This window comes from Mytilus edulis, chromosome 1 (genome assembly GCF_963676685.1).
Source record: "Mytilus edulis chromosome 1, xbMytEdul2.2, whole genome shotgun sequence".
Classification (NCBI taxonomy): domain Eukaryota; kingdom Metazoa; phylum Mollusca; class Bivalvia; order Mytilida; family Mytilidae; genus Mytilus; species Mytilus edulis.
The window spans coordinates 4,433,626-4,460,292 of record NC_092344.1 but is presented as its reverse complement, the minus strand read 5'-3'; the positions used below and the strand labels follow the sequence as shown (position 1 = coordinate 4,460,292).

Here is a 26,667-nt window from a genome sequence, read left to right as displayed (position 1 = left end):
AAAGGTATCACTTCTCCAAGGTAAACAACATGGAGTCTTTTCTATGATTTCCCCTGGATTTTCCCTGAATACACACACAAGTAAAAGTTTACATATCTAAAACTGTAATGGAGTGCTTTCAGTATCTGCAGTGCATTTTGTTTGTTGTTGACGAGATTATTTTCCCACTATTTCGAGGTTAAAGCGTATTTTTTTTTAATTTCATAATGATAAACTTGTGTTTGTTTACAATCTGGCCATTTTTTCGGTTTAAGGTTCATGTGGACCCTATGGCTAAAATGGCTGTATTTTCACCTCAAAATTTACTCTGAGTACAGACAAACCTGCGCATCTATAAAAAATTTCAGGCATAGCATGCCCTAGATAAATAAATTTCAAACATGTTTTATGTTTGAGAAAAATAAAAACTTACCAGGATTTTGCCATGCACTTTTTTTCATTCCTCCAGAAGGTGCCAAAATAAACTAAGTTGAGAAACAGGTTTGAGAACTTCCCCACAGGTAATAATTGACGTGAGCTGTATTAAATGACATGGACAATACACCTTATCGCTAATCCCGGCTGACCCTGCCGCTTGAACTTTTGACGTCAACAACAATCACTTTTCCATTGTGGCGTCAGATATTTTGTTTTATGACGTCAAAATTTTACGGGAACCTGTGTGATTTCCAGCAATGGCGGACAAATAGCGATAAGGTGTATAGATGGACAATAGATACCTGACAATAATACTGTGTACCTGAGTGGACCATATCACGGTAAACTCAACTGTTTGTTAATTTTATCGTCTTCTACAGGGACGAAAAAAAGTGTACGGCAAAATCCAGTTAAGTTATGAATTTTCTACATCATACAATGCATTTGAATTCTATTTATCTAGGGCATGCTATGCCTTAAAACTTTTCCAGATGCACAGGTTTGCCTGTACTCAGAGTAAATTTTGAGGTGAGAATACGGCCATTTTAGCCATAGGGTCCACATGAACCTTAAAGCTTTATTATTTATAAGATCTTGAAACATCAAAAGACAATCATTGCTCTCTGAATTACCCATTTACTTGTAATGAAGTTAAAAAGGGTATCACTAGACTTAAACCTGGTAAGTCTGGCATGTCTGGTGGTCCTGATTTGATATTGAATGAGTTTATTAAATGTAGTGCCTCATCCATGGTACTAGTTATAGTAAAACTTTTTAATAAAATACTACAATGTGGAAAATTTCCAAAATCATAGAATCTGTCATATATTTCTTCAATTTTTAAATCAGGTGATCCAAATGATTGCAATAACTATAGAGGTATATGTGTCTCTAGCTGTTTAGGTAAATTATTTACTTCATTGCTGCAAAACAGATTAACTGTGTTCATAGAGTCTAAAGACTTGTTGAGCGCTAAGCAGGGTGGTTTTCGTGAAGGATATAGAACAAGTGACCATATATTCATAATGAAAACTTTAATTAATAAATATTTAAATAAGTGTAAGAAAAATCTTTACATTTGTTTTGTGGACTTTAAGAAGGCATTCGACAGTGTTGTAAGAAAGGCATTACTACATAAATTGCTCAAAAAGGGAAAAGGTGGGAAATTTTATGACTTGTTAAAACATATGTATAGTAATACATTATATTGTTGTAAAGATTCAAGATTCAAAGTTTTATTTAGAGTCGATATTCAATAAACTACATAACACAAGCTCTAGTGAGCTTTTCAAATCGACTTAATAACAAAATACAATACACACACACAATACAATACACACATACAAAAGTCACGAAAACAACACAATTTTAAACATATAATGCATAGTAAGATATACCATAAATGACATATATAAGTTAAAAGCATATAGTACACTTAAAACATAGCACAGATGGATTTATTAGTGAATCATTCCATGCTAATTTAGGGGTGAAACAGGGGGACAGTCTTAGCCCCACCCTTTTTAATATTTTTGTTGATGACATAGATTCCTATTTCAACCCCGTTTTGTCTGATCCAGTTAATTTAAATCAGAATAACTTAAGTCGTCTTCTTTATGCAGATGATTTAATCTTAATTTCAGAAACACCTAATGGCTTGCAACACTGTGTGGATGCCTTACAATCCTTTTGTATTGATTGGGGCCTAAATGTGAACACCAAGAAAACCCAAACTATGATTTTTATCAAATAGTAAAAATAGATATTTATTAGATAAACATTATTTTTATTTTGGTCCCCAACCATTAGAATCTGCTAATGAATATAAATACTTAGGTATAGTCTTCAACAATAGAGGTAAACTTAATGTAGCAGCTGAAAATCTTGCTGATAAAGCATGTAAGGCATATTTCGCCTTGAAATCAAAATTACCATATTCTAATTGTATTGCAGTGGAAAAATGGGTAAGACTTTTCAACTCATTAATTTCACCAATTATGACTTATGGATCTGAAATTTAGATCTCAGATTTTAATATAAATCTTGACACTGCTGATAAACTGCCATTTGAAAAGGTTCAGAATATGATTATGAAAAATGTTCTTGGTGTTCATGGTAAGGCTTCCAATTTAGCTTTACGTACAGAACTTGAGCTAGATCCAGTGTGTTTTATATCATATAAACTAATGTTTAAATACTATGCTAGATTAACTGACATTTAAGTTGGAAACAACCCAAAATTTGATTTATTAAAATCTGCATTCATTGAAGATAAAACATTGTATACACAGAAGAGCTCTTGCTGGGTACAATCATTACATAAACTAAAAAAGTTAATCAACTTTGATTCACTTCAAATATCACATAATGTGTTTGAGGACTCATTAAAAAACTTTTATAAATGCAAGATTTTAGGTCAACTTGAGCATATCAAATCTAATAACACAGGTAAACTAAGATTTTATAGTAAAATGTGCTCATCATTTGACTTAAAGGCTTACTTAAGATTTGATATTAAGAAATATGATAGATCACTGCTTACAAAAATTAGAATAAGTGCACATTCACTTGCAATTAAAACTGGGAGGTATAGCAAACCAAAAATGTTAGCAAGTGAAAGATACTGCAAACTTTGTAAAGATAAAGTGGAAGATGAAGTTCATTTTCTTTTATATTGTCCTCTATATAAAGACCTTCGAGAGAAGTTTGATATTTTCAAAAAAAGAACGAAAAACAAAAAGGTAACACATAAAAAAATGTTTTTGTTTTGAAAGATGGTCTATTGCATTCTTGGATTCTTTATCTCTTCACTAATGACTTTTCCATGTTTGCAATACTAGACATCATACCTAATTACGAGAATCACGCTGAACTGTTCATTCAGAAATTATTGTGTGCATTTATTAATCAATAATATATTGCAATTTACTGAAGAATGGATTGACATGGAGATTAATTATTTTGAGTTCCCTGCATACATTTTATAATAACTGCATACATTTTATAATAACAAACTATGTTATTAAAGTGTCAAATATTGATTAACAGATACCGGTATATACATGTATGTATCAGATATCAGAATGCATATTCTTATTTTTGTGATACCCAGTCACATTAATTAAAAAATTTTGAAAGTACTAAGTTGGATGTTTTCAGCTTTTCTAAACTATTTCAACTTTTAAACATAGTATGTGGGATAATTAAGAAATAATTCATGGGGGCTTGAATATATCATGATTTTACCACGAGTTGGCACTTTATGAAGCGCTCTAGGTGATGGCATTTTTTGCTGTTCCCGTAAATAAACGCACTATTAAATTGATGTAAAATAATGGAGCAAACTGAATAAATGATGATGCTTAAACTATTTACAATAACATATTTAGATCAGTTTGGATGAATCTAATAATTATTGTACATTTTTTTTGTACTTATATGTCTGATATGTATACAAAAATGGCTAATATAACACATTTTAGCATCATTTGTTTACGTTTCTTTGTTGTGATGATTTTCCTTTTCACAAGCGTGTATTTTCCCGTAAAATGCTTATATTCTGACGTCGGGTAGCTTATTCATATAAAGGCATATGATGTGGGAGAACAATGGGAATGTTCAGCCCCAACAATATATATTCATATTTAACCATGGGTGTGTACTCAAAGCATTTGAAGGACATCATGTTAGAATTTACATTATCAGGTAAACATGTATTAGTTTACCATTCAAAACATAAATTTGAACTTTTGACAAATGAGAAAAATCATGAAAATTGTAAATGAACATATTCATACATCAGGTGTTTACAAAATTGAACAAAATGATAAAACAACAATACATTGAACTGTATTGTAAACTACATGTATTTCATTGTTTTACTTTTTGTATAAAAGTAATAAAAATGTTCACCATGTAATTTTTGTATAAAAGTAATAAAAATGTACACCATGTAATTTTTGTATAAAAGTAATAAAAATGTACACCAAGTAATTTTTGTATGCCATGTTTGCACAATTTATATTGACATTGTCCATTACAAATTTGAACACATTTTGATATCTACCATCTAACAGCCTGTTTTCGACTTTATTGCAGATAAACTGAAAGATGGGGAAGAATCAGTCTAAATATGAGGACGACCATCTTATGGAAGAGGGACAACAGGTACAGAAAGTGCAGAACATCAACAAAATCCATGGATTAGCCAGATTGATATCAGCTAAGCGTGACCACCAACAGATAGTAGCAGCTCAGGGATGGTCCAAACAGGATGAAGATATGGTACTAATCATGTTAAGATAAAGTTTCAAATAAAAACGTATGAAAGAAAATATATTGAAAAATTATTAACAAAGAAATATTAATACATATACAGAAGACATATGATATTTTCTGGAAAAAAGGGGAAAGTTTAGGGAATTAGAAAAATTATGAAATAATCTGATGGTCCACTATCACTTTATAAGATGTGGCTTAATACTGCAGTCTAGTACATTTTTACCCTAATCGCTTTTATCAACAGTTAAAGATTTTATCTCTGGATAATATTTAGTAATGATATTGGCTAAGAATGATAATGAAAGGTTAATATATTGCGATTTGTATACCTGAGTTATTATGCTCCTTTACCACATGAGTGGTCTTGTGGTAGCATGTTCTGCTTGAGTGCAGGAGGTCGTGGGTTTGAAACCCGGCCAGGTAAAACCTAAGACTTTAAAATTGGTATTTTCTTCTTCTTTGCTAAGCATGCATTATTAAGGTGTAAGAGTAAAGAATGGTCAGCTCAGAGTCAGAATAATTTGTCGGGTTGAGATGACATGTCTTCCTGTTAACTGTAATTCCCTTGTGAACTAACACATTAAAAAACAGCTCAGTGCATCCATCTTGTACAAAGCAGGGTTTAAATATTCATATTGCATTAACATGCCCTCTTCCTGAATATGCATATTAATTTGCTGCTGGATGTTAAGAAGCCATCCATTATCACCAGTATTATACCCCTTTTTGAAGGGGGCAGTAATATTTAGTGATGGATGTTTGTTTGTTTATTAGTTTTTGCTGTCTGTCCCACTTTTGTACCTCCTGTGCTGCTCCTTAAATGTAAAAAAAATAAATTGTGAAACATATGCATCTTTGTTCGATTCCTTTACACAAGTAACTTTTGAGTTCACTTTGACATGATATGGACATTGTTATATATTTCACATTTTAATATGTACATGTATAAGATATGAATATAGCTCTATGTTTGGTGTACTGTTCTTCTTGAATATTTCTTATACATGTATGTTCTTGTTTATTTACAGAGAAATATGCAGATTTTGAAAGGTTTATTTAAGAAGCTGGATCCCACAGTGATGAAAGCTGTAGGAGATGTCAGAGGAGAAATACAGATATCTTTTAAATATGATTTCAAAAGACATTTACTACTGGTCAAGGTCATCAAATGTAGAGAGCTTCGATCTAAAGATCTGAGATCCAAAATGTCTGATCCTTATGTCAAAGTAAGCCAATATAAATGTTATTAAATGTCATCAAGAAGCTTTATTGTTTCAGTTTTTAATCACATGGTAAATCAATTTACTGTAAATTCAGAAATTATTGGGAGGTTTTTATAATCATTTAATGAAAACAATGTGATTGTGTGATAATTTGCAATAATAAGAACTGGCTTACTGATATCTGATACATATATGTACACAGGCTTACTGATATCTGATACATAATATATGTACACAGGCTTACTGATATCTGATACATATATGTACACAGGCTTACTGATATCTGATACATATATGTACACAGATTTTCTGAAGTCACAATAACTAATCTCACATTATTGTCCATTCTTGAAAAATTGCAATAATTTCTCAATTTACAGTAGTTTTTACCTGTCATACTTAAAAGCTTTCTTTTCTCCTCTTATTATATCTGAACTTTAATGGAAGATTAAATTAGGTAACATAAATGCCATGGATGATTATCAATGCCTCTTGTAATTTGAAATTATTTTCCAGCTTGAGATGACCCCTGATGTAGAAGATGCTGAGGAAAAGAGAACAAGAGTATATCCACAAACCAACAACCCAAAGTTTGATGAAATTTTTGCCTATCCATTAACAGAAACAGAACTGATTAACAGGAAGTTGGTTGTTAAAGTAATGGACAGTGATTTGCTTGGCAGAGATGATTTTCTGGGAGAAGTTATAATAGATATGAACACATTTAACTTTAGAGACAGCCCTATACATACGGCATGGTATAATTTAAATATGGAGGTATACACGCATTCTGGTTACTACTAGCAATATACCTTTTCAGTGTATTTATAATTATTTAAAATAAAGATGATCTTTATGCACCTTAAAATAATGGCACACTTGAAATGTATAGAACCTATATTTCCTTCTCATCTGATATATTTCTCTGAAGTAAGTAGCAATTCACTGTTTCAGAATCTAATGTAAAATGTGTCAAAAGTGTATGTGAATTTCAGCAAAATCTTATTATTCAACAAAATGATATGAAAATACAAAACTTTTTCTTTTCTTCAAAATAGTAGTTTATGCAGAACTCTTAGTAGTTTTGCAGGAAAGACTAATTTGGTCTTAATACCTCTCAAGCTAAATAAGTATTCTTGGTTTATTCCCGATTGTCCCACTTTTTAAAAATATTAGAGTTCTGATTGTCCCACATGAAAAGTTCGGATTGTCCCACATTATTTTTTGATGTGAAATGTTCTTAAATAAACAGTAGACTTGGTGTTTGTTTTGTTAAAATAACAAGAATTAATTATTACATATTCAAAGTATTATTTTTGGATTATATCAATTTTTTTAAGTATTAAGTATGATTTTTTGTTGTCATTTTGGTCTTTTGTGGATAGTTGTCTCATTGGCAATCATACCACATCTTCTTTTTTATATAATCATAGATACCAGGACTAAATTTTGTATATACGCCAGACGTACGGGTACGGAGTCCCATTTGGCGCCCTGTAAGACGCGCATTTCGTCTACAAAAGACTCATCAGTGACGCTCGAATCCAAAAAGTTAAAAGGGCCAAATAAAGTATGAAGTTGAAGAGTATAAATAAATTTAAATTTGATTTGTTAATCTAATTAAAGTTAGTAATTATTTTTTTGTATGAACTGCCACCTATTTGTTACATTTGGACTAGATTTGTTGCAATTTTATGATATTTTGTGCTATGTATGATTATGCTTTAATGATATACTTATGTATTATGTATGCTTTATTGTTGAACCTTCTACAATATGTGTGCTTTATATAATCAATTGAGTTCTAAAATGCTTGACTGAAACCCTTTATCATATAATGCAGAAATGAATAGTGCTTGACGGCCCGTGTTTGATATCTGATAATTTTTACTTTACATTATATTCTATGTTTGATGATACATGTATTTCATATTAATATGTGCAAAATATTTAATACTCAGTTTATGTTCTTGTTTTTTTCATATTTTACAAGAAAAATGATTAGTTACCTGTAATTACCTACTGCACACTATAAAAACAGATTAATTACAATAAAAACAATTCCCGATTGTCCCACAATTAAACTTCCCAATTGTCCCACAAACATCTTCCCGATTGTCCCACAAAATTCCACTACCTTTTTACCTGTAATTTAAAAAAGTGGGACAATCGGGAAGACACCGTATTCTTTATATCTTGACTTAGAAAGTATTTTTGAAAGCATGTGCTGATTTCGTTCAAAATATCTTTATATTAATAAATTAAATAATATTATGACTAGTAATTGGTTAAAAGGGTACTGTGCCTTTTTTGTTGTTGAACAATTTGTTTATGGGAGACAACTCATGTTTATCTATGCATTTGTAAATGGAAGGTTACTCCATTTTCTCTTGTAAAATGCATTTTTCAATTGATAGTAAACATCTTATTATTTATTTTCTAGTATATATTGTGATTAACCCCTTTATATTGCAGACTGACCTTGATGTAACTGGTGACCTTGAAGTGAGTGTTGAATTCCAGCATCCCTCATCATTGCTGGTTACTATACATGGGGCACATGGTTTATCAGCCAGAGATGATGTTTCTTTAGCTGACCCATTTGTAAAAGTAACTGTACCAGGAACTAAATTAATGTTTCAGACAAAGGTATGACATATTGATTCAAAGTATAATAATTTGGCATCAAGTAAGGAATTAAATTGTATTGTTAAATGTTCCTAAATATAGTCGGTGTTTATTTTCAGAAAAGCAAAGTCAATATACATATGTAATGCTAAAGTGATGTTTTCAACTGTAACTTATGTTATTAGCCTGAATACGATAGATCACATTGTTGTTTTTGTGACTTTTTCAAAAATGTTCATGTGAATTATTTATAAAATGTAGTGACTGCATTCTGATAAAGATAATACTTTCCTTTTCTTTTTAAGATCTAATAACTGCTTGAAAGATATTATACCTACCCTGCATTATAAAAAACATAAATGTCTGTCAGTCAGTCCATCATTGTAGTATGTTAAAATAAACTTTTCTACAGTTTGATAGACAGGGAGTAAAACTTGAAAAAGTTACAACATACAATGATAATTTACCCTATTATTAATTTATATTTGTATTATTTTAAGGAACTGAAGAATACTGTGGATCCTGTGTGGAATGAGACATTTGAATTTGAAGTAGCTCTTGAAGAACTTCCCCAGAGGTAGGATAAAACCATTTCAAGTTTAATTAAGGAATGACTGTAATATTTTTTCGGTCTATGAAGAAATAACATTAAAAATGTGGTGCACACTAAATAATACGCTGGTTATTTTAAAGTGTGCACCACATTTTTGATGTTATTTCGAATAGACAGAAAAAATATTACAGTTATTTCTTATAATTTAATTCTCAATTCCATTTTAAACAGGAAAAACAAATGAAAAAACATTGATGATGTCACGGTCACATGACTAAATTTTGTCTATGGGCTGACAAACAAAACGACATCAGCTAATCAGAAGATGCGTTACATCAAAAATTAAATTATTGTTTATTAAATAAACATACATATGATATTTTTATGTATATACCAGTACTAACTTTAATATGTATAATCACACATTTACAGTCAAGACATTTCTATACATTTGATTATATTTTTGAAGCAAAATGAAAGATTAAACTTTCCTAAAAATTATGAACCACCAAAGATACCTTTTATATTGAGCTTTATAGAGTGGAAAACTCCATTATAACTCAATGAAATTCAGATTTTTACAAACATTCAATAACTTCAAAGTTTAACATCTATCACAACACATATGGTTAAGATCTGTCAATTTTTTAGAAAACAAAAATACCAAAGTGATTGTTCTCAATAAGGTATATTCTAATATGACGACCTATTATGGTCAACCAGTATAAACCCAGTATATCTACTTATAGCGCTAGCGCATAAATACACAATACTGGCTGTTCCGCATTTTATACTCCCAACTTAATTATACTACCAGGTATTCTCAATTTTCGACATCAAAACCAACAGTTTCCATAGGACAAGAATCAGATTCAATTAAGTTATATCTATTCTAAAGCACTATAAACAAATTAGTCCATTTCAATTTATTTTTGTGGTAAAATTTTATAAGAGGAAAATTCTGGGAAATGTTATTGTTCTGGCATGGCAACGAAACAAGGTGACTTCATATGTATGTTTCCATGAACAAAAAAATCAAATGTAAATACCAGGCGTTTTAAGACTTCTTGTTTGCCTGAAATTGCACTGAAATTAAATGAAAAGAAAATATATTAGTGAAAAATGGGATTTAAAAAAATATTATTATTAAATTATATAATATTACTAATATTATCATATGGGGGTAAAACGGAACAGCCAAAACAGTATTGTGTGTATAGGGCTTTCACAGTTAATAAAATTACCGAATTTGTCCTATTAGAATCGAAATGATTCATGGCAGCCGTAGATTTGTTTTCATTTAACCATGGGTTAAGCATTTATATTCATATTTTACCCCTCACTAATGCTCAGGGTAAACTAATCGCATATAAATACCCAACCCCAGGTTAAATGAAAAAAAAATCTAGGTCTGCAATGAATTATTTCTTAATTGACTCATAATCAATAATCCCTTCAACATTGAGCAAAGATGAAGAATTCTAGACAATTTTAGAAGAATTGTGTAATAAAACTGTGTAACCATGGATTTCATATGTTTTGATTTACAGATACATAATCTTCCATGTGATAGACAAGAGCACCTTTGGTGGCAATGATTCTCTTGGACAAGTCATCATTGAACTCATGACCTTTAACCCAGATCATAGTCTCCATGATTACTTTAGATTGGCAGATTTAGTAAGTTCACATGTTCATTAGAACTATTCCATTAAAATGTTTGTTGGATGGTAGGAAGTGAAGTTTAATTATTTAAACATTTACAGTCAAGACATTTCTATACATTTTATTATATATTGGTTATTGGTCTTTTTCAGTATGCATCTATTACCATCTTGCAAAATTATCTAAAAAATGGTTCTTGATTGTAGGGACATTTTGAAAGTCCCTTCCTACCCTTATATATATATTTTAATGGAATAGCCCTTAATCATAAAGCTTACTACTACACCAATATCACAAACAGATCTTTTAAAATTGTCAAACTTAGATTTGAATAAACAATGGTCCAGGAATCCTCTAACTAAAAGTGAGTTATAAGCAACAGTCTAACTTTAAAAGAAATTATACCACCAATTTTTGACAAAGAACTAACAATTACAGATTTTATGCTCATGGATGGATAACTATTTTGCAGAGCAGCAAAACTGCCACTTTAAGAAATTGCAGAAATTATTTAGTTATAAGTACCCCCATGAAATTCTGTACCACAGCTTATTTTATGTGAGAAATTTTTTATTTTTTATTTTTTATTTTAGAGAAATACTGAAAGGCTGAAAAGTAAATGGGCCCAGCATGCCACAGCAGAGGAGTTCAGAGAATCTTTGGTGGCACATGCCAGTTCTAGGCATCCTACATTTCTTTTCCAAGAACATACAGGCAAAAAGGTAACTTCAATTTATACCTGGGATGAATGTCTCATAAGTGAAACATAAGTACACTATTCCAGTTAGACTTTTGTCAGACAGGCATATATGCACTTACTATTAGATACTAGATGAACTATAGTTGACTTGTTTGGTGGTTACTTTACTAAAGTAATCTAAATGTAATGAAGATGCTCAATCATTTATGCAAATGAGAATAAATATCAAGTCTTGTTACATCAAGAGAATTTATGAACATAATTTTGTGTGTTTTGACATAATTTATTCCCATAAAGTTGTTGATTTGTGATAATATCTTTATCCAAATTACAGTATTTAGATCTAATATCTATTTCCCTATTGCTAGTTTAATATAGCTTTACCTTGACCATACAGACTTTTAATATATTATTCAGTAGTAATTATGATATTGAAGATATATTTCTGTGTCCATCTTGATATTATTTGATGGATTTAAAGCAATTATTTGATTATAATGATAATTATCCCTTTGCTATCAGAGTTGGGCAAAGGATACATCATTTTCTTCTCTTAAGTCACAGGTGGTTGGTTTGTTTGTTTGTGAATGACCATGCCATGTTTACATTTAAGCAGATCAAAAGATCTGAACAACTTTAATTTATGTCATAGGCATTTTATTTGTCAATATCCACTACTTACAATGTCTTAGATAGAAAGGAATTTCTAATACAAGACCAATATTGCCATAACCTGTATTTATAATAGAAAAAACAAACTATATCAGATATCCAACCATGAAACAATATCAGTACATGCACAGCAAAAACACCCTATACTATAAGCATAGGAACAGCGCTGTTATTGCTGTTCCTCATCTCAAAGTCACAGTGATAGATCTGACCATCATATGTTGTATGAAGTCACATTACTATCAGTACATATCAGTTAAACAAGTATTTTTAAAGTGCCCTGCCTCCAATAAGAATTGTTGTTCATCAGATTGTCTTTTTAGCTCACCTGGCCAAGTGAGCTTTTCTCATCATGTGGCTTCCGTCGTCATCGTCGTCGTCGTCTTCCGTCGTTAACTTTTACAAAAATTTTCTCCTCTGAAACTACTGGGCCAAATTTAACAAACTTGGCCACATTCATCATTGGGGTATGTAGTTAAAAAAATGTGACCAGTGACCCAGCCAACCAATCAAGATGGCCACCATGGCTAAAAAAAAGAACATAAAGGTAAAATGTAGATTTTGGCTTGTGTCTCTGAAACCAAAACCTTTAGAGCAAATCTGACAGGGGCTAAAATTGTTTATCAGGTCAAGATCTATGTGCTCTGAAATTGTCAGATGAATCAGACAACCTGTTGTTGGTTTGCTGCCCCTGAATTAGTAATTTTAATGAAATTTCGTCGTTTTTAGTTATTATCAGGAGTATTATTCTAGATAGAGATAAACGGAAAACAGCTATAATGTTCAGTAAAGTAAGATCTACAAATAAGTCAACATGACCAAAATGGTCAGTTGACCCCTTAAGGAGTTATTGCCCTTTATAGTCAATTTTTAACAATTTTGTAAATTTTTGTGAATTTTTATGGTCTCTTGTAGACAGTTGTCTCATTGGCAATCATACCACATCTGCTTTTTCATAATATCTCTTTGTCAATAGTTTATTTAAATGAATAGTGGAATTTATCGCCTAATTCTTCTTTATTACATGAATTACAAAACCTGTCTGACCTATCTATACTAAAATATCTACCATATTCAATGGAGAAATCATTAAAATATGATTCTGCATCTAAATTTACATAACTGTGGCTTAAAATCAAAAGGTAATACAGCTAAAATATTTTCTACTTAAAGGTCATATTTTGGATTGATTTATCTCCCTTTGTGCATAACTTTTAGTATCACAGACACATCTACTCTCTGCAATTATATTTTCTTGTCAAATATGGTTATTTATAGCATTTCTAAAATATATTGGTCTCTTGGTTCGCACCATTTGACCTCTGTATAACAATGTATATTCTATAGACAATCAATGGAGTTTTCTCAAATAAACCGTCAGAGTATACTTAAATATCCAGTTACTGCCACTGGTTACTGCTTGGCAAAAGAATGTTAAAATCAGGGATGTTAGGGGGTAAAAAATATATTTCATTTTGCTGCAATTACTATGTATTGCATGCTATACAGAAGAGATTGTATTTGATTTTCATATGATGAAGACATAATCTTTCAATCAGTTTAATTGAGGTCTTGAGCTGGCGTATCAGTAATGTCTAGTAGTCCTTTGTTAATTTATGTATCATTGTCATTTTGCTTGATCCGACTCAGACTTTTTTTTAAACTGTGTTTTACATTGGCTTGAGGTATGAGGGAAGGTTGAGATCAGACAAAACATGTTTAACCCTGGCATTTTTGCGCCTGTCCCAAGTCAGGAGCCTCTGGCCTTTGTTAGTCTTGTATTTTTTTTAAATTCTAGTTCGTTTATATGTTTTGGCGTTTAGTATGACATCCATTTTCAATGAACTAATAAACATTTCTATTTAGGGGCCACCTCAAGGTGCAGGATTTTCTCGCTGCATTGAAGGCCTAATGGTGGCCTTTGGCTGTTATCTGCTCTTTGTTCAGGTTGTTGTCCCATTGACATATTCCCCATTTCCATTTTTAATGTCATATGTTTTTAGGAGTCAAGCAGACTGTATTATCCTTTTCAATTTCAGTGAATAACATTGGTGAGATATTTCTCTTTCTCTAATTCTATGGAAAGTTATCCATTTCTGAACCATTGTATAAAAAATTAATCATTGTGTGGTTGCCATTGATCTCAAAAGATGATTGGATGAATTGAAGGGTCATAACATTTATCAGCACACTGGATGTATCAAAATATGCCAACAGGTGTTAATGAAGTTGACAATTTCTGGAAAGTGGAATGCACTCGAAGGGGATTTTTGTTTAGCAAAAAAAGAAAATTTACTTTTTAATCATTAGAGAAACAGATTCTTACATAGTTACTCGTGGATTTTCGGATTTATCCAATCTCGACAGTTAAATTATAAATTTTAAAGACTCGAACTTTAAAATTGATAATTTAACTATCTCGATTGGATAAATCCGATAATCCACTGGTATCAATGTAAGAATCTATATGTGTGTCCACAATAGTTTCATTTATATATATGGACACACCTAGCGAGAGAAGGGAGCCATAAGGCAAATAATACTAGTTAAGACAAGGAAAATATATAAAGTTAAGATTAAGATTTAAGTTTGAGTTTTGAGGTCAGGGTGTCTTGACCCCGAAATAACACCTCTGAGAGACATCCTGGCCGATTGTAACAAGTGGGAAAATAATTATACCGAATAGCAATTAGATTTAGATTGTTTTAAAATCTCAAAATTTTATTTTTCTATTTTGTTGTAATATTTATTGAAGAAGAAAAAAAGACAGCATAAGTCTCACTAATTTGTGTAAAGAATAACATTTTTGTTGTCTTTGTTTGCAAGAAATAAGGAGTTACCTCTCTTAGAATAGCTTTTATATCTGAAGATGTTTGATAATGATTATCTCCCTTCAGACAAACATTCCATGATAAAAGTTAATTGTAAGACACCTTTTCATCAAGTTTTATGATAGGTATGACAATGGTGCCAGATCGTCATTTACACTTAAAAATATGATTTCTTATGATTGATAAAGATTGTTACTGTGTAGATAATAGGTGTAAATATTTGTCAAAAAATAAATATAAATATGTATACCAGGACTTGATACAAATAAAAGATATGTTTGTGCTTCTCTGTGTCATCTCACAAGTACAATTATTTTAAGTCGATCACCCATTAAACTTAAGTTTCGGAGACATGAACACGTTGGGTCTATTACTAAAGTCAAAAGGCATTTAATAGATATTTGCCATCAGTCAAAGTTTTTTCTTTATTTCACGACATAGCCTCAGTTATAAATTCCCATTTAACTTAATTGAATTGAAACGCCAAAATTGTCTACGACCTTTTTCTTTTCATTTTGCTTAATTTATTCGTACTCCTTGACTCAATTATCGTTAATCATATTTTGGAAATGAATAAAATATTATTAATATAAATCACCAAGCCTTAAAAGTGCTAAATGACTTTAAAGTATAGAACCATCCGCCTATATACTTGCACTAGTTTATATGTATGGATATCTGTCTAAATTATTATATTATTTTGATTTGTAGAATGGAAATCTGTTTAAATTTCGAGTACAGAATTTAAGATAAGAATTGGTAGGAAGTTACAATCAATCTCTGCCAAAAACCCACACTGTGTCAAATTATTATATTTTAAATCCAAAATCTACTTTTTGTCATTATTATAAAAACTTTGCTGAGATTTTTTAATGTGTGTATCTGTTAGAATGTATGTTTGATGAACTCCAGGTGTAAAACATTATCAATTTAGGATTATTTTTTTTAACTTAATTTTTATTTTGTTTTGAAAAATGAATTCAGGTTAAAATTAAATATTTCTAGATAGGTACGGTTTCATATTTTTATTTCTAAATTATATGTTGAAAGCCTTTTTGAATTTTAAAATTACAGTTTGAGTGTTTGTGTGTGTGTGTGTGGGGGGGGGGGGGAGGAATTTATTATAACTTTCTAATTAAAAAGTCATGAATATTTCTATAACATAAATGACAAAACAGCTTCGGTCAAAATAGGAAATGTATAGCTGTTTATCAATCCTAGTGAAAAAAGTAAGGATATTTGAGATGCGACATATTTTTATAAAAGATATCTTCATATACATGACAGAAAATCAGATAAAGATTAAAAAAAGTTATGTTTTTTTTCTAAAAATTTATAACAATACAAGTTACCATAAGATCAACATTGTTCAACCAAGCATTTATGGCTGGCACTTTGAATATGTAGCTGATTTTATTAAATGTCTTTCTGTTAAATTTGAAAACAATAAAACAAACGCACAACAATTATTATCTTTTTCTTTGGTATGCAGGTATATTCAAAATCAATTAATGATATTTTAACATCAGTGAAAAAATTAACTCTAAAACACCTTTATGAATCAAAGATAAACAGAATTTGATCAAGGATAATACATTATTCAAAAATGTCAAAGTTTGTGAAAATACTCACTGTCATCTATGATTTTAAAATCTTTTTCAGAGTTCTTTTAAAGTATCGCTCATACAGGGGTTACCACCAAAAAATAAGGGAAGACACAATTTTGGTATTTTGCAATAGAAATAATAGTGAGGATCGGTAGATTTTCTTCAGGAATTACCAAGGGAAAAAAAATCTGCTTTTTGAAAATTTATTCATTTGTTAAAATTATTTTCAAACAATATTTCAGGAAAATATAAGAAAATGTTGTTAAAATATCTATGTTTTAATTATATCTACTATAAACAAGGACATAGCTACTCTTGAAAATATTATCTTTTGTCAGATATAATTGCCTCTAGTATAAAAAAAAATAAAAAAAATAAATGCATTTTTTCCCCTCATCTTTAATTTAAAAATTCCTTTTTTTCTCGTTTTAGTTAAAAAATTCCTTGTTTTCTCATTTAAATTTGAACTCAATATTTTTTTCTCAATTTAATGACAAATTCATTTGGATGCTTTTAAACTTAACTCACTCAGACTTAAAAAGATGGTTTAATGAGAATTCAAACATTTTCATAGTAAATGTTAAAACACAGTTAATATGTGATGATAAACATGTAATAGTCAGTTTAAACCAAACTAGAAAGTAAACTGCAATGTGACAAAAAATCTCTTTGAAACAAAATACCAGAACATTCTCTCTAGCTTAAACTCTCAACTTTGTATATATTTTTAATTAAATAGAAACGCCTTTCTTCATATTTTTTTAGTTCCCAAGTTTTTCAGTAATATTAATTGCGCAAGTTAATGCATATTTTTTCAGGTGGTTGAACAAAGACACCAGTGTAGGAAATATATTTATTTACAAAACTTGATATCATTTCTCTTACATAAATTGGCTAACAACAAAGTTTAGTTGTACTAATGTTTATATTGTTCATCTGACATTTTCTACTTTTCCAAATGATTCATCATAATTGGTGAAATTGATATGTAAATTATAACTTAGATCAATTCAACAGTTGTATGTATATTTCTAATTTAGTTCAAAAGGTTATGTCATACAAAAATTATCCCAAAATGAGTTAAAATGGGGTCTTAGATGAAAGAAAATTATCATTGGAATATCATATACCTCACTTTGCTATCTGATGAAGGTGTAGATTATAACCAAAAAGATAAACCACCATGTTCCTGATTACCACAAATGGAAGGTTGAAGTTAATAGATAATCTGATCAGATTCAGGAAGGTGTTGATATGTTTTACAACAAAATGGTGATTAATGACTAACTATAAACACTGAAGGTCTTATCTAACACAAAATACTTACACTCAGAATACAATGGGATGCATTTATAGTGCAGGTGTAATTAAAAGTGCATTAGCTAATACTATTTATAAAATTCAATATTGTCATAAAAGGATTTTAACTTTTTGAAGTTGAAGTAGACTAGATTAGGTTTCAATTAATATACTTGTAACAAGGCATATCTTTGTCATTAAAAAGTTGGCTTAATTAGATTATAGAATGCGATTTGTATACCATTTTCATCACGGTAAATATGCTTTATTTTGTGCAATTATGAAGCAAAGTAGGAAAATTTCTTAAAGAAAATACTTTTAAACACAGAAATTACCAGAAATTAAGTAAGAATTGTAATTTCACATCATTTTGCTCACACTAAAAGACTGTTAGTAGTGCCTGACTGACAATGAGTGGCAACAGTGGTAGTAAATAAATGCATCATAGATACCAGTGTCACCAACTGTATAAAGGTTTTAGTTAAGAAGTAAGACCATAATATTACATACCTTGTGTCCAGATGCCTTAAGTTCTGAAGATTTTGTCTTACATGTCATTTATCCTTGACCTCAATTTCAGGGTCCAGTGACTTGCATACAGCGATTAAAAAACTGTATAATTTTTTTTGTTCTATGAATACTATAGGCAAACCCTTTTTTTATTTTTGAAATGCACTTGTCGATCAGACAGAGTTCACTTAACATGTTTTTTACTGTTCAGTGATCATCTGTAAGTTTTTGTGATTAGGTCAGTTTCTTAGGTTTTAGAAAATATAGGTTGACTTAACTTTTTCTTGCTAAATAAAGTGGAAAGTAAACAAGACATTGCTGCAAATAAGCACTAGATCAAAAAGAGTGTTTTTATTTTAGCTCCATAACACTCCTAGATAGTTTCATAACTATGGTGTATAGATCTAGCAATACTAGTAAAGGCCTATTGTTTACTTTTAATCATGACCATTAAAGATGGATACCAGTAAATAAAAGAAAAACAAAATTATTTTGATATTTATTTGTTTACCTGAATTAGAGGCTACATTGATGTATGTCTTTAAGTGTTTGTTGTTTTCTTTGCTTGTTTATTTTTTTTCATTATTTGTTATTTTGTCTGACTTGTTGGTATGGCAATGCTGTATGGTTAAGGGGTATTGGTAAAGTGGATTCCTGTTATACCTATTTTTAATTATTTACTCTTAACATTTTTTTTGTTACACAGACCCTTGAAACTTTGCAGAAAGATTTCATATATATTTCAGTTATGCAACTGCTATAATGAAATTGATTGAGAAATTTTCCCCATTTTTTCCAGACTTCAAAGTATGTCACCTTGCAGCAAATTTACAAAAGATGGTACCTATTTACAGTAATTAATTCCTCCTAAAGTGTTTTTTAACCAGGTTCATGAAACGTCAAAGAAAGATTGTAGTCATATTTAAGTTGTGCAACTTCTAATATGTAGTTGTTGAGTTTTGTCCAATTTTTTCAGAAAGGGGAACTTAATCATTTTCCTGCAAATTGTTTAAAAGATGCCTTCTGCAGTTTTGTATCTTAAAATGTCCCAGAAAATTTGTAAAACTATTGATGAAATGCATCTTTTATTATACAAATGATTTAAAAATATTTCCTGTTTATTTAAATGTTCATTACAGACCATTCTCCATTGTTTAAGAAACATTAAATGCAACCTGGAAATTTGACTTAATACATTTCTATTGAATTGAATGAGGGAATATGAAATTTACACTACCTTTTTTTTTACCTTGATTGTAAGTGTACCATCAGCAATTTTGTCAAGTTTCAGCAGGGGCGGATGCAGGAATTTTCGAAAGGGGGGGTGCTAACCCAGGGCACCCAGGGCAAAGGGGGGGGGGGTGCAAAACATGTCCCGATACAAATGCATTGATCGGCAAAAATAAAGGGGGGTGCGCACCCCCGGAACCCCCCCCCCCCCTGGATCCGCCACTGTTTCAGTACCAATTGTGTCAGGAAAAAAAAAGTTTTATACACTTAGAAGTAGAAAATAGGGTAGGCCTATTTTGGCTTTAGTACAAAAGATTGTTTGAATGTATTTTGAATCTTTTATTTTAAATTATTCATCAAAGGAGTGATATAAAACTGACTCACAGTAGTTTTGTAGTCTGTTCTTGTGTTTATACTGTATTGTCATTGTCCCAGGTTAGGGGACCTTCAAACATTTTTTAAGTGCCTGTCCCAATTCAGGAGCCTTTAGTTTATAATCAGCTTATTATTAAATTAACAGTGTAAAGAACCTCCAGACTTATAAATTATTGATTCATTATTCTCTTATTAATGCCCAGTGACAAATATTTGAGATGCATATTCGGGAGAAAAGGAGAGGAGAGTTATGAAGCTATATTAATTTTACAATTTTACAATTTGCAATGTTCTTAGGTTACCCTATAGTATCTTTCAGAACAAGGGCTATAATATTCATTCAGCTTGATATTTCTTATGCAAAGTAATAATAGTATTAGTTGAAGCAAATAGTGTTCAAAATCTGTAAATTTCAATTTAATTGATTGCCAATGAATCAATGCTTTACATGAGACCAAAATGACATAGAAATTAACCATTTTATGCCACTGTATGGTCTACAACAATGAGCAATACCCGTACCTCTTGGTCAGCTATATAAAATGCCCAGAAATGACAAATAAAAAACAATTCAATGTAGAAAACTAACGGCCAGTGTCTGTTAGTTTTAAAAGTATTACACTCACAAACTCGTGCAGAGGCCTTTATACAGCAGTGCCTGGGTACCTAGGTTTTACTGGCTTTGTCATGTTGCTGTCTCAAAACTGTTTATCCATTATCTCCTAAGTTGTATTCATATAGACCAACTTAGTAAAGGGACATATACACATTATTGAAGGAAGAATAGTTTATCATGAAACTGTGCTTTATGAGTTTTTTTTAACAAGTAAAGCAAAAGGATGGATATATGAAGATCAATTTAGTTCGCTTCGGAGTTTGATAAAAGTGAGTTGCCATCCCTTTCACCTGCCAAAAGTCACAAATTAAACGCCAATTAGATACAAACGAGAATGTTTTGTGAGGACACTTAGTTCAACAGGTAGACATAATAATTAAACATTTTAACGATTCGTGTAATAACTCATTGTTTCGGCTAAACTTTAGTATTAGTTGTGGTTTAAATAATTACTATGTAGGGAAGCAAATGTGGTAAATATAATTTAGGTCAGTGGCGACTTAAGGTGTTTTGTTGTATCACTTATGACTTGCTTTATAATGATGAGTATTCAGATCGTTGTCCTCTTTAAATCAAAACCTTTAGTCACAAAAGCTAGAGGAACTATTGAGAGTCAATGAGTCGAGTACACCTGTCGGTATTCTATAGATTTACAACATAACGAGATATCTAAGGTTTCTCTAATTCCATTCACCATGTTTCCTGTGAAATAATTTAAGAAGAGATGTATTTATAATGTTGTTACAAACGTTGATTGTTTACTGTTTAAGATTGACAAAAGATAACATTTAAAACCAACAGCCCAAATTTGCCACACGCAAATACCTATTATTGCATGATGGAAAACACTACCAGTGTCTATCTGCAATGGTAATTTTGAAGAAAAAATTTATATAATTTTTATTTAGAGACTTTAGAAAAAACGTGTTTCCTAATGCCATTCCGCTCTCTAATAACTGTTTCCTGTAAATGTGAATGTTACCTTGAAAAATAAGTATTCAATTCAATGTTTCATTTATAACAGACAAAGGTTTCTGGTCGCAAGAGAAACAATAGTGAGTTATTTGACAGAACACTACGCGACCATAAATGAATGCAACCAACTATATATGTATTTGTATTCACCAGCAAGATTAGAACTAATTTAAGATGTAAGTTTGGGTGGTTTTTTTTTAATTTTGCTCTGTAATCTTTTGTAGAAAAGAAATTAAAGAAGTATATGTAAAGAAAAACCAAATTTCCAAGTAAAAACTAGAATACATCGGAATATTTCAAAATATTATTTCTGTAACTGAATGACACGTAATGACATGAGAGACAAATAATAAAAAATAAAAAGGTTCTTTACATTGCACCTTGCAGTTAATGAAAATACAAGAGTGCCAAAGATTAATTAAAAATAACCAACACAAACTTTGTGGGTCATTTACTGAAGATGTTAGTAGAGATAATGTTATGTTTTATCATTACAAATCAGAGACCTGTCGAAACAGTTTATTGTTTTTGGACTAAAATGATATAAGCTAGTTGCGTGTCAGAGTTACCTTGCTCCGGGATATTATTTCATCCCTGCTTCATGTCAAGCTTTAAGTACTACATCGCAGTGAAAACAAACTTTCTTAATTGACATTAATATGTTTAAGTACTTATGACATGTAACATTAAAAAAATAAGAATTAATCCGCATTTATATTCTGCAGTTCCTTCTCATAGAAATACATGCTGTGCAAACCTTTTTCGTATATTTGCGAAAAACTGGTATATATTCAATTATTCTCAAAACTAATTAAACATATTAAAAATAAATAAGAAATAGAATAAAATAAAATTGATATAAACACAGTCAATAGTTATAAGGGTTTATAATGATGAGTTGTTCAGGGACCAACTTCTTGTTTAGCTTCTTGTGGGATGTGGATTACGTCAAGAGCAATAACTTTTTTTTTCGGGTTTCTTGTAATATATTTTTACAGTCGACCTTGTAATACTGATAAGCTGATATACGACTTTTTTGGGGTAAGAACCATATTCGAATGTGGACGAAAATAATTTGTCCAGACAGTATAATGAAATACAGAATGGTTTCAAAAGAGACAGTGTACGTGGAATATAGTAATTAAAACAAATATATTAAAGGTAGCGGGTCAAAGAATTCAAGTTTCTTCATAAATTTGAAGATAATTCAACATTTCAAGGCTGTGCTATTGTAGAAAGTAAAATTTCTCAAAATTAAAAGTAAAATTTGATAATTTGTTGAGAAACATGCATAATATGCACGAAAAGATTAAAAGTATTTATAATAAGGGGAATGAGATCATCTAAATTCAGATTTTATCTTTGACAGGTCTTTTCCTAACAAACTTGTCGTCTCACAATAGACACAAGTCAACATTTATAAAAGCTCGTTATTATTGACTTTTGTTCTTTTCAAATATTGCTACAATGCAATATTTCGGTAATATAATTGACAGCTATATTTTTTTTAAATTTATGTATTGAAGTTTATAAGTCGCAAAAGATATAATACCTAAGTTCTTGGTTCAGCTGAATTCCTAAATACAATAGTAAACAACGACCACCCATGATCGCGTCGGTTTCTGTGCTCGTTTCTTAATATATATGACATATTATAATCACGCTCATTTTCCACTTTCAATATTGATGAAAATCAATCGATCGAAATCGCGAACCAATAAACACCCCAAACCGCTTTTAACATTCAGAACTAATAACCGTGCAATATAGTCAGAACAACTATCGTGACTGATAGCTGTCAAAATCATAATTATGTGTTAAAAGTTGTTTTATTACATTGATGCTTATTAAAGTAAACAATAATTTATGAGGATTAAATATTTAAACTTTGCTTTAAAATGGTTAGATTTATAGTGCATGAATGTTCAAGGTAACAGCTATTACAAATAAAATCGATCTTTCACAGTCAAACAATATTTCGGATCTTTCTGAGTCATCTTTAAAACATCTCGGATATGCCGGGAAATGGTCCTTGATTTTGGGTATATTCTTTGACATAATTAAATTATTGTCAAGAGTTTCCTAAGTTTTAAGACTAAGAATAACAGTACGGGCCTTCCTTTTAAGTTACAATGCCGTGTTTTGAAGATGTCTAGTGTGGTATATGTGAATCTAACTGTAGGAAAAAGTAAAATCAACAAAATACTGAACTCCGAGGAAATCTCAAAACGGAAAGTCCCTAATCAAATAGCAAAATCAAAAGCTCAAACACATAAAATGAATTGATAACAACTGTCATATTCCTGACTTGGTACAGGCATTTTCTAATGTAGAAAATGGTGGATTAAACCTGGTTTATAGCTACTAGCTAAACCTATCACTTGTATTACAGTCGCATCAAATTCCATTATATTGACAACGATGTGTGAACAAACCAAACAGACATAATAGGTAAAAATGTCAAAAATAGGTAGAGCACCTACAAATATCCACTTTACTATTCCACCCTTTATCATGTGTCGATTTAAGATCGTGCAGTACCGGTATATATAAAACAGTTTGGTAGTAAAAGTATCATTTTGTACGATAATTTGAATGGTAAAAATTGACCATTGTCTTCCGATCACCACAAGTAATTTATGACTTGTCCCTTTTTTCAGATTGTGAGTGTTAGTTGCAGAAAAGCAGGAGCACAAGGAAAGGTACGGATCATAGACGGAATTCCAGTGAAATAGAAGATGAACAAAATGACGATGGAACTTGTTTACATTATAACCAATATTTAAAAATTAGGATGGTTAATGATATTTTTATATCTTTTTTACTAATATGATTTTCAATAACATGAATGATTTTTTTAACCCTTTCATAATTTTTATTGCATATTTTTTATTTATACCGACCGTTCCCTACTCCCACAAGTTTATAAGCCATTCAAGAGTCTTCAGGCAAAGACAGTCATTCCCCAAGAACTTCCGTTTGTATTTAATGTATAGTTATTTCATGAATATTACTTAAAATCATTAATAAAATAAAAATAATTCACAAATCAGAGAGCATACCCAGTCACTATGTCTCCTGGTTTGACCATTAGGTACCTGGGGCCGCCCGTTACCTTTTAAGTACATTGAAAACTAATTACAATTTTTATATTGCTTTGAATCCTAATTTAACAGGTAATTCACAAAGGTATATTAGCCTGTAGCATTGTGGTGTGACATATTTATGAAGCATTTATTGATAATTTCAACTTTCCCGTTCAATGTCAACTTTCTGTCTAAATGACTTTGTGGGGATAGTGGCATAGAATCTTCATAAAGACTGAACATGAGCTTATAATTTAAATCTCCCCTAGTTATATACCCTATCATTTTAGAACCCTGTCCTTTCATTATTCTTATTTTTTATAGGTGCATACTTCATATACGATCCTTAAAAGTGGTAACGATATTTTACACCTTTCAATAATAGTTTTACGTGTACGTAATAAATTAAGGAAATTGCGCCATTATATATTTTCATAATAAAATTTTGGTTCCCATGAAATTGACAATGTAAGTATGCCTCAGATCAGTGCCGGCAATACCTACCATAGTTGTTCCTAGTGGCGAAACATGAAAATATTGGTTCGCGAGAAATCTTATCGCAAACAAGAATTTTATCTGTCGATTTCAAGTGTCCCACACTGATAATGGTCTGTAGAAAACAGGTGACAGCATATTTTAGTTCATTTTTTTCTGCTTTTACAGTTAAACAAACTTAATGCATTTTGCAAAGTTAATAATTTTACCTTATCTTTATATAAGATAAGTATCAGAACCTGTTTTTATCTGATGAAATGATTTTAATATCAGACAATCTACAGTTTGTTATCAGTAGTAAACACACTGGAAACAGATGCCAAAAGACAAACTTCGTCAACGCTCCAGTGCTGCTATTTCTCAACTCCCTCAAAAATAACATGGCGTTCATGTTTTTTATAGAATGAGATTTGTGAGTAAAATCTTGAGTGTTGAAATGCTGTTTTCAAACAGTCTTTCTTCGATGAATAGCTGAAATATTTTGAGAACAGTACACATTGTAATAGTACACATTATAATTGTTCTTCTTGGAATAGCTTAAATATTTTGCTTATAGTACACATTGTGTAATTTTGTTTTGATGCCAAACTGTCTCTAGCATCTATTTTTTCCTTTTTTTTTACTTTCACAAATTTGACTATAACTTAAATGTATAAAGAGAATGGGATAGAAATTCAATATCAACATTTATCAATTCTTGTTGTTTGTTGCACGAATAAATTACAGAAACCAAAACAGTATACTTAAAATGAAGTTATCATGGTTAGTCTATATTTCATATTTTGTTTCTTTTAAATGAATTTGTTCTTGCATATTTTAAACATTAATTATAGGGATACTGTTTAACTGGTAATACAATGTAAGATGAGACTTTCAGTTCCAGTTTCGGTTTGGAAGGAAGTGAAAATTGGCCAATACATACAATGTTAGGGTGCTTCTTCTCTCTTATAAGCAGAATATGACGAATTCAAGAATAAACTTTCTTAAAGTATAAAGGCATTGTGTCCCAACTTATATTGTTGAGGATAGCTATTCTGGCATCAGGAATAAAAAGTTTTATAGTAAATGAAACAGTTAATGAGGTGATACTGTATCTTTATGTGTGTTATTTTGTACTTTATATATATTAACATAACTTTTGCATCATAGTATACAAATATTTTTTTCAAGTATTTTTTGTAACTAAATTCATTCGACCTTCGTCTTATGTACATAATTTTCAAATAAGTTTATATTTATATTTGTTTTGAAAGTTACAAATTGAGCCATGTAAAATGAAGTGGCCACATGGCTTAAAGTTGTGAATCATTACGTTTTAACTGCAGGTTTTAATTTTAATTTTATATAGACCACATTGTTACTATTATACACATTTTCCTTTTTACAATATATTTTGTTCTATCACGGTAGTAGATCTACCCTAATGACAACGACAGCTGGGCTGCCGAATTTTGTTATAAATTTATAAATTCTATTAGAAACATTAATAAAAGTTTTTTTTCTA

At 30.5% G+C, this 26,667-nt stretch overlaps 1 protein-coding gene across 4 annotated transcripts; it reads left to right on the top strand.

The window, feature by feature from the left end:
- On the top strand, positions 1-26,667 carry LOC139522235 (synaptotagmin-1-like). 4 transcript variants are annotated; one of them, XM_071315817.1, is made up of 9 exons: positions 1-80; positions 4,516-4,701; positions 5,727-5,924; positions 6,438-6,698; positions 8,397-8,570; positions 9,050-9,126; positions 10,653-10,782; positions 11,361-11,489; positions 24,243-26,667. In XM_071315817.1, exons 2-9 carry the CDS (start codon positions 4,528-4,530, stop codon positions 24,315-24,317), a joined length of 1,218 nt encoding a protein of 405 aa, XP_071171918.1. In that variant the 5' UTR covers positions 1-80; positions 4,516-4,527; the 3' UTR covers positions 24,318-26,667. The 4 variants fall into 4 exon arrangements, with proteins under 4 accessions (XP_071171918.1, XP_071171924.1, XP_071171920.1 ...); XM_071315823.1 differs by having other exon boundaries at positions 2-20; XM_071315819.1 differs by lacking the exon at positions 1-80 and adding an exon at positions 1,078-1,098.

Bases quoted from the DNA above. Each gene is read 5' to 3' on its own strand.
- LOC139522235 (XM_071315817.1), top strand. From the start codon at position 4,528: ATGGGGAAGAATCAGTCTAAATATGAGGACGACCATCTTATGGAAGAG. The intron at 8,571-9,049 runs GTATGACATATT...TATTATTTTAAG, and splicing joins AATTAATGTTTCAGACAAAG to GAACTGAAGAATACTGTGGA. The intron at 9,127-10,652 runs GTAGGATAAAAC...TTTGATTTACAG, and splicing joins CTTGAAGAACTTCCCCAGAG to ATACATAATCTTCCATGTGA.